General features: G+C 36.6%; 1 protein-coding gene across 1 annotated transcript in view; it reads right to left on the minus strand.

The window, feature by feature from the left end:
* DTWD2 (DTW motif tRNA-uridine aminocarboxypropyltransferase 2) overlaps window positions 1–16,724 on the minus strand; it is a 110,470-nt gene that overhangs the window by 34,582 nt on the left and 59,164 nt on the right. The window contains exon 4 of the mRNA XM_074931588.1: window positions 5,524–5,713. Coding sequence (XP_074787689.1) covers window positions 5,524–5,713 — 190 coding nt within the window. The remainder of the gene's footprint in view (window positions 1–5,523; window positions 5,714–16,724) is intronic.

Consider the following 16,724-nt stretch of genomic DNA (forward strand, 5'->3'; position numbering starts at 1 on the left):
ATGGACAGATTATCATTACCACACTTACCTTTGTTCCTATAAAATTTTGTAAAAACCAAAACATTTTAAAATCCAGAAAACTATAATGGGGAAATTTTCTACAAAATCACATGTAGATGTGATTTATACCTAGTCTTTCTGGTGCAACAGCCTCCTACAGTAAGAGCAGATTTGTTTGTAAACAGCAAATGTTATTTTCAGTTTCCTGTAATACACAAATACATTTTAACATCTTACTGAAATCTAAAGTAATAGTAAAGTAAATCTGAAGTAAATAATAAACTTTTAAATTAGATTTTATTAATATTTATTAAATATCAGTAGTTCTCGTGAAATTATAAATGTTTTGGAAAAACACATTTCACTCAAAATCACAGAGCCAAAGAAGAAAGCTTAAGAATATTAATTCTAATTAGACTTTTTCAGAACACCAGTTCTAAGCATGTAAAACACTAAAATGTCTCTCTTTGCCTGCCATTTTATCATTAGCAATTTATCGTTAGTATCATTCCACACTTAAAAAACAATTCTTAGTCTTTAACAAAGAAATACTATCATGTTTCATCATTGTTTTAGAAAAAATATGTATACAGACACATATGTAGGGAAAACTATAAGTATCAACCATAGTGGGAATGATGAGAATATCCAGCAAATGTTTAATGAAATATTAAATATTTTGTTTGTTTATAAATATGCAAAATAAATATTTTGTATACTGAAGCTCATCTCTACAACCATTTTGTGGTACTATCTCAAAAAGTGAAAAATGTTTTGTGCAGCATCATCAATACTACTCACTTTTCCAAGAGTTTCTTGGCATACTTTCATAACACGATTTTCACTCATCCTACCACTTCGAATTCTTTTTCAGTTCCATATTGCATTAGGCAGGATCTCAGAATTTTAAAAGAATCATTTGTATGTTAAATGATCCATAATTTTTCTGTCCATTATTTTAACAAAGCAATCATTTTAACAGATTCATGGATACTAATTGCATTTTACACTTCACTACAAGGTCTAAAAAGATTTAGGGGAGTAAAATGCCAAAATACAGATGTATTTAGTCCACATTCCTTGGACTGTCAGTAAATACTCAAACTGTAGTAGCATTTATACAGCTAGGTTCAATTCAGTTAGTATTTAACATCATTGGCTTAAGCCACTGTTTACCAGGATCATAACCACACTTACACAGTACATGCTGTGACCACACACTGCTGTGGTAAGACTGCTATTGAGATTTGTATAAGACAGAGCAGTTTAAACCAATTGCTTCAAAACTATCTCAAGGACATAAGCACAATTAGGAAAACCACTCTCTCAAGGGTAATGCAGATACAATTTTAAGGCTCAAAGTGTCAGTGTTTGAAAATGGAATTAAACACTGAAGTCTCTTCAGACTTCAAGGGTGCATAATTTTCAATATTTGACTATGATCTCATCTAGCACTGCAATACTTCTTGCCGCCTTTTCTCCCTGGAGAAAAGAACGCTCAAGGGGGACCTCATCACAGTATTCCAGTACATAGAGGGCAGCCACAAAGATGACAGAGGCTCTCTCTTCACAGGAAGACATGTAGAAAGGACGAGGGGAAATGGGTACAAGTTGAAGTGAGGGGTTTCATCTCAATATAGGAAAATTTTTTACAGTAAGAACAACCAATGACTGGAACAACCTTCCTAGAGACATGGTGGAGACCCCATCACTGCAGGTTTTCAAGATGTAAATCTCATCCAGACTTCCTTTCCCACAAAAAGGTGGACCAGATAATCATTTCAGGTCCCTTCCAACCTGGGCCATTCTAGGATTCTTTAATTCCAGTCCAGCAGAGTTTTGCAGGGTATCGCATATGAAAGACAAAAACCATAGCATGAAGAAGTGGTCCTAAATGGAGAAGTGAAGAAGTAAATGATAAAAATCATAGATCGATTTAAGATGGAAGGGACCTTTAAATATCATCTAGTTCCAACCCCCCTGCCATGGGCAGGGACACCTTCCACTAGCCCAGGTTGCTCAAAGCCCTGTCCAGCCTGACCTTCAACACTTCCAGGGAGGGGGCAGCCACAGCTTCCCTGGGTAACCTGTACCACTGTTTCACCACCCTGACAGTAAAGAATTTTTTCATTATATCTAATCTAAACCTACCCTCTTCCAGTTTAAAGCCATTACTCCTTGTCCTATCACTACATGCCCGTGTAAAAAGTCCCTCACCATCTTTCCTGTAGCCCTCTTTAAGTACTGGAAGGCTGCTATAAGGTCTCCCCAGAGTCTTCTCTTCTCCAGGCTGAAAACCCCAACTCTCTCAACCTATTCTCAAAGGGGAGGTGTTCCAGCCCCTGATCATCTTTGTGGCCTCCTCTGGACCCACTCCAAAGTGTCCATGCCCTTCTTAAGCTGGGGGGACCCAGAGCTGGACACAACACTATAGGTGGGTCTCACGAGGGTAGAGTAGAGAAGAATCATCTCCCTTGACCTGCTGGTCACACTTCTCTTGATGCAGTCTATGACACGGTTGGCTTTCTGGGCTGCGAGCGCACATTGCTGGCTCATAGTCAGTTTTCCCACCCACTGCTATTCCCATGTCCTTCTCCACAGGGCTGCTCTCAACCCACTCATCACCCAGCCTGTGTTTATGTTTGGGATTGCCCTGACCCTTATGCAGGACCTTGCACTTGACCGTCCTGGACTTCATGAGGTTCGTATGGGCATAACATAAGAAAAAATCTGAAAGGAACATAATAAATTCTCAAATCAGCGTCAAGTATTAGAGACTTGGTAGTTTTCAGAGTCTCTATGGACCTTTACTCTGAATAATTACCTTCTACAACCCCTGAAATTTCACTTGTGGATTCCTCGCCATAAGATCAAATCACTCAGATAACCCAAAAGGCCTAAGAGAACATTATGTACTTCTGACAAAAAAAACCCAGAATATTGAAACCATTTGAATTTTGAAAATAGAATTAAGGAATTTATTTTTAACATTGAGTTCTTCCATAATGATAATGTACAGACCAGATTAATAACCTCACTTCTGACCTCTTTGATACATGCTGCAATCAGAAATAGGTGAGGCAGGGTGTAATTTTTTCATAGACAGGTTTCTTGTCAGGTGTTTCTGACAGGCACCTCAGGTGCATTCTAGTTGCATCTGTGTGACCAAATTAATTTATTTGTAATACAGAAGGTTAAGTAAGAGGAAAACTTATCCTGATGTATTATTCATTTTCTGTACCTTATTTACTCAATGCTATGCTTGGCAGGTTAAAATAAACACTTTAGGTCTACACTTAATACAAATTCTTTTTATGCCCCTGATTTACACTATGATTATATAAAATTTTGCTTTTTGGAACAGTGAAGTTTTGAGTTAAATAACTTTTCAACTATTGGACAAAACTTAATATTCAATGAATTCTGCTGGTTTATCCATCACTGACTATCTGCTTTACACTCATTTAAATAAAAGTATGGTTCACAGGCAAAATGGAATTATAACACAGAGAACAAAATTCCAGCATGAAGTTGTTTAAAGAAGGTATCTGGAAAACACTTTATTTCCAATATCTTTCCCATATGGAAACTGGACTTCACCCCATGTTATTTAATTCCCTTGATTATTCTTAACAGATATATGTTATAATCAACCATCATTTCACAGGCTGGTAAGCTCCTGATTTATTTTTCTCAGCAATAATGTGCAAGAGTGAAGCAGAGAAAAATAAATGTTAGTAAGGAATAAAGTGAAACAAGACAAACATCATTACCTTCTACATCATGCATCATGCCATCTACAAGAACCCCAGTGATCAAGACTTCTGCCCCATTTTGATCTGTAGCAAAACTGCTCTTATATGTGATTTGGACAGTTAAATCAAACTATCTGATGGAAACAAGTATTTCAGAACATTTACGAATTTTGAATTCAAACCAAAAGCCTGCAGTGCCCAGAAGTTTCAAAAAAGTAAATAAATAAGGAACTGCAAACTAGTTATAAACTAGAACAAAGACTGGAGTTAAGACAGATACTTAAACAAGAGCTGTGTTCACTGCATTTGAAAGTTTGAGGTGTGCATTTTTCTTTCAAAGGGCCAGAAGCTCTTCACCCTTCCAAAAGCTGTGTGCTCTGCCACACCCTAGGTCCTTACCAGTATGACCACAGGGAAACTGGTCAGGAGGAAAATCAGGAATCTTGTTGTAAGAACCAACACAAGAGAAAACCTAAAGCTATGGCAGCACTAAATTCAGACATCAGTTTGACTTCCAAACAAATCTGAACTTGTATTACAGACAAGTTCCAGCCAGAGAAGAAATGTAATGGTTGACCAGTTTTTCCATGCTCCATTGACCAGCATATGAGAAAACTACAAAGACAAAAAGTTACGTTTCCTTTCAAAGACTTATAACGAATCCAACCAGTAACATTCTCTAACTTCTGGATTTAGAAGTTCTTGGTTATGAATGATGCACAACGCAGGTAACAAAACTGCAGTGTGCAAAATCAGAGCCTTTCCTAGAAAATCGGTTTTTGAGCATTTAACTTACATCATTGTAGTACATAAAGAAATGCTGCTTGGTGTGTGTATGACACAAATACAAATTATTTCAATCAAGTAACAGGAGAAACAATCAAGTAACAGGAGAAAAACTTACTCAACAACAGCAACTGAGTCACACAAGATTACATTTTATCTTTTAAAAGTACAATTTGGTACTCCTGTACCAAAGTCACACTCAATTAGCCACTATAAAATTTGTTGAAAAGTAGCATCATACCATTAACAATGCAGCAACAGGAACCTATGTCCACTAATGTTATTAACATTGTATTACAATCTAGGATACTTTCACTAGCCTTAATCCACATTGGCAGTTCAAGTGGGTGGGTGTTGATGTTCCTAAGGCGGGGGGGGGGGGGGGGGGGGGGGGAAACCCAAACACCAAAAAACCGCAACAAAACAAAACAAAAAAAACAAACCTCATGTGGACAGTATCTGTTCTGCTTAAATTCTAAGTAACATTTGCCAAAAGTCATAAAGTTTTTAATATGGTGGAGACCAAATATACAGGAAAGAGTGTGACACTTTCACAAGAGGCTAAGAAATTCGACTTTCAGATTTCCTATTGCTGCAATGTAAAATACAGGAGAGAAAAAAAAAAATGCTTATTTCACTGTCTATGTTGTAATATTTTAGGCAACAGGCAAAAATTTTCCAACACAAACCAGTTTTCAATTTTGCAAAACAATGATTCGCTATGAAGTTCAACGCTTAAATAAAAATAAATTTTAAGTGACAAAATGAAAAAACCCCAGTATTTACAGTCATCTTTCTCATGATTTTATAGATTCTTTATTTAATTATTAAAGTTTTCCTTATCTTGTCAGCTGGTTACAGCTGAGAAGGAAAACAGGTTTCCATAATTTTCATCCTCACAAAAACACTCCCTTGTGGCTGGTCAGAAAGCAAGCATCTATTAGACACACTTAAAATTTTTATTTTACATATTATAACTCACCTGCCTGGGAAGGCGGAAGAGAGAATTTTTGTAAAATATATCCTTAGCCTGACTCCATGTTCCATCAATGATGATCATAATAGATGAACTAGAAGACATCACAGCAACTTCTTCCAAATCGGTTGCTTCAGCTCCAGGATATAAAATTAGAGTATTGGGATTTCGGCACACAGTTGCTAATTCAGGATACCTTCAATGCACAGACACACAAAATGACAATAACTATTAAAAGGTTTCACAATAAATACATACTTCCAGATATTCCAAGTTATAAACCCACACTCATCTTCTCCAAATTTTACTTAAGTTAAAAAAAAAAAAAGAAAAGAAAAGAAGTCCATCACTGAGCTACCACTTTCTCTTTCCAACACCTCAGAAGTAGTTGGTTCTCCCTCAGGTCCTAAGGGGGAAGGAGAAAACCAGCCACAGAAGTAATCAATGGAAGCTTGATAAAGCAATATATCAGGAATAGAACATTAGCAATTCATGGTCCATGTCTACAGGACATTTTTGAAAAATTTACCATCTCAGGTTTCTGTTTGGTTTGGGGTTTTTTTTAAGTACTACTTCTATAGCTACAATCCCCAAACTTGTACATTTTCATCTTCCTTCCTGTTGGCTTCTACATTTGGCAATGGTACCAGAGGAATAACTACTGTCTATTCAAAGTTCACTTAATGTACATGGAAATTCCTGATTTTTTTGCAGGACACCACTGTAAGTCAGTTTATAAAAATCTATGAAAGGCACTATCATTTAAGTAGTACTGGAAGCCTCAACAAACCCTTAGTGGCTGGTAAGGGAGAATCTGAGAAAAAGCCAGCCTTGTAACAGACCGCATTAACTTTCTTGAATCAAGTTTCAGCAGTATCATCATGTAGTCTTCAGAATCGCCTCAACCAGAAAGCAGGAAGAAATATAAAGCAAAGGCTGACTGTCTGAAGCATATGACAAACCATAAGAAATTAATTCTGCATAGTACCTCAGATATTATAAAGAGTAACTGATGTAGTAGAACAGCAGTATGTAGTTGAAACAGCAGTAGTGAGTGTTTGTGCTCTGAAGTGAAAAGGGAAGCCAGTATGGCTTATCAGAGAAAATAAGATATATCAGAACAAGGTTAACAATATACAGCACATAAAGTGGGCTCTCCATGCTACCTATCAAAAACCACACAGGATCATGAACACAGACACAGGCAGAATGTAGATATATTAAGTCCACACAGAGAAATTCCTAATGCTGCTGTGACCTCACAGGTTTTTGGGCAGGGCACCTGCACCACTCCTCCAATAATTAAGCAAGAATCTTTCTTCTTAAAAGGGAAAAAAAAAATTAGAAAAGGTTAAGGAAGAAAGAAATGCTTAATAATGGGTTCTGAGTTGACATATACTAGGTGTACTTCAAATCTGTACACTCCATTATCACTCTCTGGGGACTTACGTGAAAACACAATTTTATGTGTTACATTCAGGCAGAATTGCAGTGCCTAAGACATTGAGATCCTGAGCTTAAGACCAACATAGGACCATATGAGAAATATCTGAAATAAAAGAGGGAATTAATTCAGTGTACCAGTATGCCAGAGCTAGTATTGCAGTATTTGACCATCATCTCTCCAAGCAAATATTCCAGACTGATTCAACACTACATGTTTCATTACTAAAAAAAATAGTAATGATCTTTCTTTCCAAAATGAACAATAAAAGAAGCGTAGAGTCAGGAAATCTGTAAGATAAGTCTGTGGAAAATAGAAGTACATGGAAACTTCTCCACCCACTACTTTTGTAAACTTTACTTACATTATGGTGATTTGGTATCACTTTAGTTTAACCAAGAATTATGCTACACAAAATCAAAAGCAAGGCAGGTATCTCACCACAAGCTACCTAGCACTCAAGGTTTAAATCTCAAAAATCAGTTGTTAATTTCAGATGTTTAAGAACCCAATTCCTCAAGAGTAAAGTATCCTAATTCTGGGACAGCAGAGCTTTCAAACCACTAACATCTATTAGATGATTTAAAAAAAAAAAAAAAATTCTTAAACTAGTCGAAAACCATAATGATTATGAAGCACTACAAGTTCGTATTATGAACACTACAACTGAAGTCTTGGTCTTGAAAACAATGGTTTTCAACACATGCTCATCCAAAAATTCAGATCACTACAGTTTATATGCAAAATCAAAGGTAAGGGGGTGGTTCAAACAAATTTTGTAGCTTTGTCCCACAAATTTAACCTAGGATTTGAAGACTGATTATGCGTACACTGCCATGAAAAAAAATCCTATCACTTGGCAAACTAGTAGGAGATGCTGCTATCTTCTAAGAGTTTACTACCCACAGACTTAATCCTGTGACACTGAGCACATGCAGAGAGCTATTTAGTACTCTTTCCTTCCATAGAAACAGGTTCTCAGAAATATATGTTGTGCAATTCATTCTAGGTCATGCTTCACACTGACAGTCACAGTCCATGTTAGTAGCTTTATTAAAACACGTGTCTTCCCTTCATAAAACAAGCTTGGTTTTCCTTCCTTAGTACAGCACAGGAGGAATGAGCTAAACAAACACCTAATGATTTGCTTAGAAAGGGAATAGTTCATATAAAACAAGTTAAAAAAGTTTTTTTTACCTATTTCCGTACAGGCACATCCTGTTAATTTGACTGTAGGTTTTGTACTTGCTGGAGTTTAAGACTTTTCTTCCTGTTAGTTTGTTGCTGATGCATAGCTCAATTAGACATTTTTCTACTCACATACTACCACCACTAAGAATTTGTTGCCCAAACCAGTTTTTAGGTACATCCTTTGGCTGCATTTAATTAGATCTGTGAAAGAAATTTAAAGTCTCATTAAAAGACCGAATTGTATCTGCTACATAAAAGTAATCTATTAACTGAACAAATTGGTATGGCATTCAAAAGGCAAGTACATATCAACAATCTCACTTCTCTCAGCCACTTTGCAAGAATATGTTTCTGACATGCTTGCTTTGGGTAAACACTGTAATACAGTGTATTTAATCACATGCTACTTCTGAAATACTGCTATAGGACAGGATTTTCTCTACAAGAATCAGATATTTTAAAGGAAGCTTAAAGGAAACAATTCTGAAGAATTAGCCATTTCACTGTAATGCTGAAACAGAGTTGTTTAATGCTGAGCTCTTTTGAGAACCTGACACACACCCTATGGTACAACTGTTTTTTCACTTGTATGCTTAAGATTACTACAGCATGTAAGTAAAAGGACTAGGAATTAGATTTCACAGAGCTCTACATCTGAAAGTAAGTGCATATAATTCTACTGTAAAAACACATTCAAACAATGTTAATATTGATTTTTGATTACCAATCATTTATTCCATTGTTTAAGTACAAGGCTGATTTGAGAAAAATATATGGCATATACAGGAGACAATTTCATTAAGGGTGATGTTTGTATTCATGACGACTCACAGAATATTAAAGCATACAGGCCGGTTTTGAAACTCTCCTCAGAGCCACAGCAGAAGCTCCTTCCTCAGTCTTGTGCTTAAAACATGGTTTCACCTTTTATCCCTGCCTGAATTTCCCCTGCAGAACAAGGGTGGAGTAAAAAACTCAGCACCAGGTCAGCTGGCAGTCCAGACTCCCTTGTTCAGAATGACTAGACAGAAATTTCAGGTCACACACTAGATCACTGCACTGGGAGGAAGGTAACTTCTTAGCAAGATCCCAAGTCCTCCAAATAGGTAAAAGCTGAAAGAGGAATTGGGTAACTCTCACCAGACTTGTAGACACTCTTCTGTTTATTCTCTTTCTTCTTTTGGGTGGTTTTTGCTTTTAAATTCAAGCTGCTTTTATTTAAATTCAGGAACGCAATTCTGTAGTGCAGTTAAACTTGCGTATGTGGGGAAGTTAAACCCAACAGAAACACAGAGGTAAGTTAGGAGCAGGATGCTGAGTTAGAATAAGCACAAGGACAAGTTAAAAGCACAAGCAGTAACACCAGAATAAGCTAGTCCAAGCTACCGGAAGAACAGTTGATTATGATGATGGAAGAATTTCACGCAGCAGCTGCCCACAGTCAGAAACCTGGTCTTCTTGCTTTTCTTGCCATCTTGTGGCATACAGCAGTACACAGTTTCACAGCATATATGACTTTGAACATGGCAAAATACAACATGCCTGTCATCTAGACAAGTAGCTTCAGCAAGGCAGGTGCAGCATGAAGGGGGATGTTTGTGCTGGGAGAAGCAGTTGCTGTAGACAAGATAGCCATACCTCACACCTCACAACAACGCTTTGTTCACAAAAAGTCTCTGCAAATGAGTTTGCCCTCTGGTTTATGACAACCTGGATTCAGGAACAATTCAGTGAATGAAATTCCTCCTTTAACTGCATCTCTTCACACCAGTGTTCAGAACACCTTTTCATGCCATCTTTGAAACCTCAACCTCATCTGCAAATGCTTGAACATACCTGTGGCCCAATACCAGCTGACATGTCAAAGACAGCGTCAAGGCTGGGCATGGTAAAGGGGCACGGCAGTAAGCCCAAGAAGCTAAACTGGAAGGGGAAGAAGAGGTTGAAGGGCAGTGTGGTTGCTGGTCAGTGTTGGAGACTACTTGAAGTGACACCTTATTCCACATGATAGTCCTAGACCTTTACACAGTGCTTTTGTAGAAGCCTTTCTTAGTGTGAAGCATGACTAATTTCAGGGGATTCATGAGGACTTTAATTTTACCTTCTGTTTCAGTCAGAACAGACATGCTGATGGCAGACTCCTTGAAGCCACAAGTTTCAGGAGGAAACTGAGAAGCTGAGTTTCTAAACAAATACTTTTCTTCCAGCAGATCAGAGGCTGACTTTTAAAGAATTCACAACTCTGTGTTAGTCAGGGTAAAAAAGAAAGGTAACATTTCTACATATGAAAAAATCTCTTTAAAAGTCTGCTCATCCTTCAACAGAGATGCTGCAAAATAATGGTATAAACTCCTGACTGACAATCGGAACTTACTTCTTAATTTAGGTACTGTACTTTAGTGTATTACTAGACTTAGAAGGCTTTAGCATTACTTGATTTTGCATGCTACTTCACAAAGAGATTTTCTCATTAAAGTAGACCAGGTAAAGAATTTCAAATACAAAATTGTTCTATGTTAATTTAATAGCCATGAAGACAATCAATTAAGCAAATCCTTCACTTATTTTACATCACATGTGTTCATGCACTATCAACAGCAGTCACCAAAAGCTTCCTGTGGATTTGATGATTAGGACTTTGAATCCATGAATCGCAATCCTTAAGTAAAAATTTCAAAATAATATATTACAGTGAATCTCTAATGAAGTTATGAATATATACTATTCACTCATATACACATAACAAGGAAAAAAAGATGTGCAGCTCTGTAACATTCCTCCCTAACCAAGGCAATTATTTAACTGAGTTCTTAATTGTCACTAGGAGTGAGAGGGAAGGGGAGAAAGAATACAGCCTAGCTTTCCTTTTGGAAATATTATAACTGTAACAGTTTATAACAGTTTTTAGTTGATTTTAACCGAAAGGGCCCAATAATGAACACGGCTTGGTTGCCTATAAGGCAATATTTAGATTTGTGAACTACTGTAAAATTAGTATTAAGCAATATAATTATAAAAATGTGATTTAAGTTATAGAAGTAACACTTAGTAGAACTAAAGGGACTTTAAATTCATGTGTTGGACGTTAGAAAAAGAAAAGAGTAGAAACTTCGAAGAGACTTCCCCCACAAGCTTTCCAAACAAAGACAACAGAATCTAAAACCAAAAGTTGTTCACAGAATTGGTGAGCAATACTATGTGTAAGTATGAAAGGACAAAAAAAAAAAATTACTATTTCCACAAAAAAAAAAGTATAGATTAAAGGGGACAAAATGCAAAGGATGAGAAAGAAATGCAACGCACATTTTTGCCAAATCCTGAACACTTCACTGATGTCATGAACTGTATGAAACTTAAGGAGTATAAAGCAAAAATTAATATAGATACAGAGAAACTCACAAAAATACTTAAGGATGGTTATAAAAGTATACCACAAGCCTAAGTGAGTACCACAAAAACTGTGTAAAAATTAAGCACATTAATTAAAAGTGGGGGTGGGGGAGTGGAAGAAAAAAACATGAACCACCACACTGGTACGTGATCCAGAAGAAATATTAGTAATAACGTTTGGAATAAGTAAAACCTCAAAAACTGAATTTAGCAGTTGACTTTTTCAATGGAATAATGTGAGCAACACAACCAGCATCAACAAAAAATGTCAGCTTTTACATTAGAATACAGGCCACCTCAAAATTACTCCACTGCAGTTAAAACACAGTGGTCTTTCTTACACCAAATCCACAAGAGGAGGGAAATAACTTATTCTCCATGTCCACAGAGGACAAGAAAAGAAGTAATAATTTTAACTGCAGCAGTAAAGATGCAAACTAAACAGGGACAAAACTTCACAAGATTTCTAATGGTAATAAGTTAAGTTCACGTTAAAAGTCCCACTGAAAATTCTGCAAACTATCCTTTACATGGTATTAATACCATGCCTACATGAGGCTGATGTCACTTAATAAGAGAGTAACAGTGGCATCTTGAGGATCTTTCTATCCCTATTTCTCCAACTTCGTTGAGATATAGATAGATAGATAGATAGATAGATAGATAGATAGATGGATGTAATGAATATCGAATGCCAATGCTGGTCTTCAGTTGATCTTATTCTTAAATGTAATGGTTTCAAGTAATAGAATTATGCTGAAAGAATATTCTCTATACAGATATGATGATGTTTCTAGTGTTTGCACACATATACTTAATAACACGACTTTCCTATGAACATTCATTCCTGGTGAATTTGCAGGTATTACTAGCTTTGAGTTTTTATTAGCAGTTTGTGGACTTTATAAATGCTGTAATTACCAAGAAAAATAAATTTGTATCATTTACAGTTGCAGTATTCCACTTCAATACAGGTAATGTATCGTTACAATAATTAAAAATAAGATGAATCTGAAGATAATCACTTTCTCTTTCTACATATACATCAATATAAAATTTCTTATCTGTTACCCATCTTTCCATGACCAACAGCTAATGTAAAGCTCAAAAAGATGATATGATTTAAAAGATACATTTTAAGGTGCAACAATGGTCTTGAACTCTGTAGGAAAAATAGTTGCCAATACTTGTTTCTCATAGAAATCATTATTCAGCCTTAGTTTTGGTATGCAGCAGGCACTGCAGGCCTATATAATCCATTTAGTCTGACAACAATTTCTGCTAAACAGAACTATTTGGATCTTTCATTTGTGCTTGAATTGTATCCAACCACTTTGTCATAGCAGATTTATACATTCTCATGATCATACCTAAGACAAGTTGCATTTCATTATTTCTGGGATGACTCTTGAGATGTGCAATTTAAACACCATCATATCTCATTATAATCCAGTTTTTGTGTCATAAACATTTTTATTACACATCTATATTCAGTTTCTCTCAAACTCTAAGTGGTTTTCATTCAACAGGGATCTATTAAACTTTGCCAGTGCAAAAGGCAAGTGTTCAAATTTTTAAAATCCAACGTTGCCATTTACTAGCAAACAGTACTAGCAGTACAGAACAGATGTTAATTTATCATCTGTGGAAAACCATCAGGTTAATGGGAACTTCTGTTTTTCTCATCATTTTTACTATTTCACCTTGGTCATAAGCAGGTGCCTTTGCCTCTCTCAATACTCCAACACTTGGAAGATTGAAGGACTATTGATCTCCATAATTCCCATAAGGTAATGAAATTATTAAAGGTAGGAATCCTCTAACATCTCCACACTCAGAACTAGTCCCTTAGGATCAGAACTGAAGCATAAGAGATACCCAGCAAGAGAAAAACCAGTATTTTCATATTAGATGCCCAATTTTTGCAGATAAATGTCATAGTCTCTAATACAATCTGTTTTTGTTGGGTTTTTTCTTCTCTTTAAAACAGATCAATTGTATAAACAAATTATCTTTAATTGAAAGATCAAATAATGAGAAATATTTTTAAGGTTTGGAAACCTGTAATTTTATAATTAAATATTTTACCATTTACTAGGGAAGAAGGTCATAAACACAGCATATTAAATATCCTTTTTAATCTATGAAAACCTGTATGTAAAATACCTAGCAAGAACTCTGCTAAGCTCCCCAGTGAAAAACCATCATTACTAATGCCTCCAAATAACATCAGCTTTTACATCACAAACATGTAAATAAAACAGAAGTGAGTTCATCTGTACCAGGACCCTAGTACATGATACCTAGTTTCTTATTACTGTCACAAGTGGAGTTGACCTGCAACATTTAATAAACTAGAATAAAAAGAAATAATGAGTAATAATGGGTGGGTTTTATTGTGTCTTCTATTATTCCAATTTCAATTTACTTCTCCTTTCTCAGGTACTGTGCTTAAATTAAAAGAAAAATAGAACATAAACTAGTAATAAAGCAAAACTACTGTCTGTAATATTAGAGTACTAACAGTTTTTTCTAGAAAAATGGTTTTCAACCAATCTCAACATTTAAAAATCTGACTTCTGACTAATTTGTCAACAGTCCTATTTTGTAACATGGGCAGATGAGTTTTGAAAATTAATGCAGTGGCAGCTAAAAGTACAGTCTTGTGAAGAAATGAAAAGCAGAGGCGATATCTTGGCAAGTATTTGCTCTGTTAGTGGGCCTCAGTATCAAGTGCCTCAAATATTTAATGACTTCCTCAATAAAAAGAGTTTATTGCAAACCTCTTCCCCCCCACCAAAAAAACCCCAAAACTTAAAACAACCCCACAACAACAACAGATTCTTATGCACTAAAACACAGGTCTTAACATTCTACTGAAGGCACCTTTCTCCTTTACACCGCATTCAGTAACCTCTTCCTATCTACTGTGCATACAACATAAAACTTACCAAAACCATTTCATGGCTTATCTAGAGTAATGGAAAGAAGTCAGAAAACTAATATACAGTCTTCTTATGAAGAAAATTAATATTCTTTCTACAGAAAAGCAGCAGCAATATTTTGGTTTAAGTTATACCCAGGTTCCTTAAGCAATTAATGCAGGGAAGCCTAGCCTTGGTTTTCCCCTAATATTTCCATAGTGAACAGCAAACCTACTGCTCAAAAAACCATACTGCAATCGTTAGATATGGTCTTATGTACGATGCTAGGACAAGACATTAGCACACTTCCCTTCACTCCCCCACCCCATTCCCCTACAACTCCAGTTTCAGAAAACAATACTGCACACTGTTTGTTCAGCTATATAAACTACACTTTAAATCTGTATTCAGGAAAGAAAAATTACCTAGACAAAATGAGAGAATACCCTAGCTACCCCTCTGTCCTCCACAGACAATTTTTTAATCACCCTTGCTCACTGTATCGTGTACTAACAATAACACTCCATTTTCAGTGCAGAGCTTGAAATTTATATTATGTAAAGCAAACTTATTGTTGAATATAATTAACTGGGCAGACTTTTGGATTTGACCTTCAAGTGTGCTAGTACCTTGACCAAATGGGCATCTTGGTTCCCTTTTAACACCTTAATCATTGCTACTATGCAACCTTCATAATCTACTGTGAATTCAGTAAACTTTCTTTGCCAGAGTACTCTCAGTGCAAACATAACACACAAGAAACAGGCTCTGCCAAAAGGGGTGGCACACACCTAAACTTACACTTGGCAATGCCTGAAGTCCGAACTTTGGGATCGAGATGAAATATTCAATGCATAAGTATGGTGGTTTAGGCCCTGCCAGGATCCAAGACCACGCTGCCGTTGTCCCTCTCCCACCCTTGGACTGGGTGGGGCAGGGAGTGACATACAAACCCCAGAGTTGAAATAAGGAAAGATTTAATACAAGAGCGTAACAACAACAAACCAAACAGCGATAACCATAACAGTAATAACAATGAAACAGAACAAGAGATATACCACAGGGATCCATCAGTGAAGGTGTCAACACGTACAAACACCGTCTCTGCTATTCCCACACTTGGGCGTCCGGACCTGACGTCAGCATGGTATCGAATAACCTGGCTAGAGCTCCCTCCCCACTGCTGGGGAAACTTAACTCTATCCTAGCTGAACCAGGACAGTAAGTTAGCCCTCTCTTATACGGTATTTAACAGAAAGTTCAGTGAAATATTTTCCAAGTGTCATTGTTTGAATACAATTTGTTATTAAATAGTTCTATGTAAAAGAACAACTTTAGCTTGTGGAGTAGAAGGAAGAAGAAAAGGACAGACATTCAGTGTTCCCATGCCAACATGATCAAGACTGAATGTGATTCAGGCTATGTCTGTTCATGCATATGTAATCACATGCTAATGTGCTTAGAAAGTCTCAAACGTGTGCTATAGTAAGAATACTACTCACTACATTTGCAGAACAAATACACACATAATACTACAACTGCATATGCAAGTTTCAGGTATAAATTCTAATGCATGAATTTGCATTACTCAAGCACTGAAGACCCTCTTTTTTGGAGACTAGACATCAGTTCACTGAGGAACTGTGAAAACAGAAGTATCTAGTCCCTATCAAGTAATTAACACGATGTAAAACAGATTAAGTTTCTTAAGTTTCCTTTCCAGTAAAGGAATAAGAAACCTATAGTAAGAATAATGGGGAGCAAAAACCTCAAGTATATTCAGTATATTGGGAGCCGGACTTATGATCCTTCGTGCGCATATTAAAATTTATGGCAAACTGAGTTTTTCAGACAGATAAATAGAGACTAATTACCACTACAAGTGTTTCCAGGACAATCAGCCAAGCCTAAACAGACACAGAGTCACAGAATCACAGAATGGTTTGTGTTGGAAGGGACCTTAAAGATCATCTAGTTCCAACCCCCCTGCCATGGGCAGGGACACTTTCCACTAGACCGGGTTGCTCAAAGCCCCATCCAACCTGGCCTTGAACACTTCCAGGGAGGGGGCAGCCACAGCTTCCCTGGGCAGCCTGTACCAGTGTTTCACCGCCCTGACAGTAAATAATTTTTTCATTATTTTAAATGAATTAATCTAAATCTACCCCCTTCCAGTTTAAAGCCATTACTCCTTGTCCTATCACTACATGCCCGTGTAAAAAGTCCCTCATCATCTTTCCTGTAGCCCCCTTTAAGTA

This window comes from Athene noctua, chromosome Z, assembly GCF_965140245.1.
Source record: "Athene noctua chromosome Z, bAthNoc1.hap1.1, whole genome shotgun sequence".
NCBI classification, from domain to species: Eukaryota; Metazoa; Chordata; class Aves; order Strigiformes; family Strigidae; genus Athene; species Athene noctua.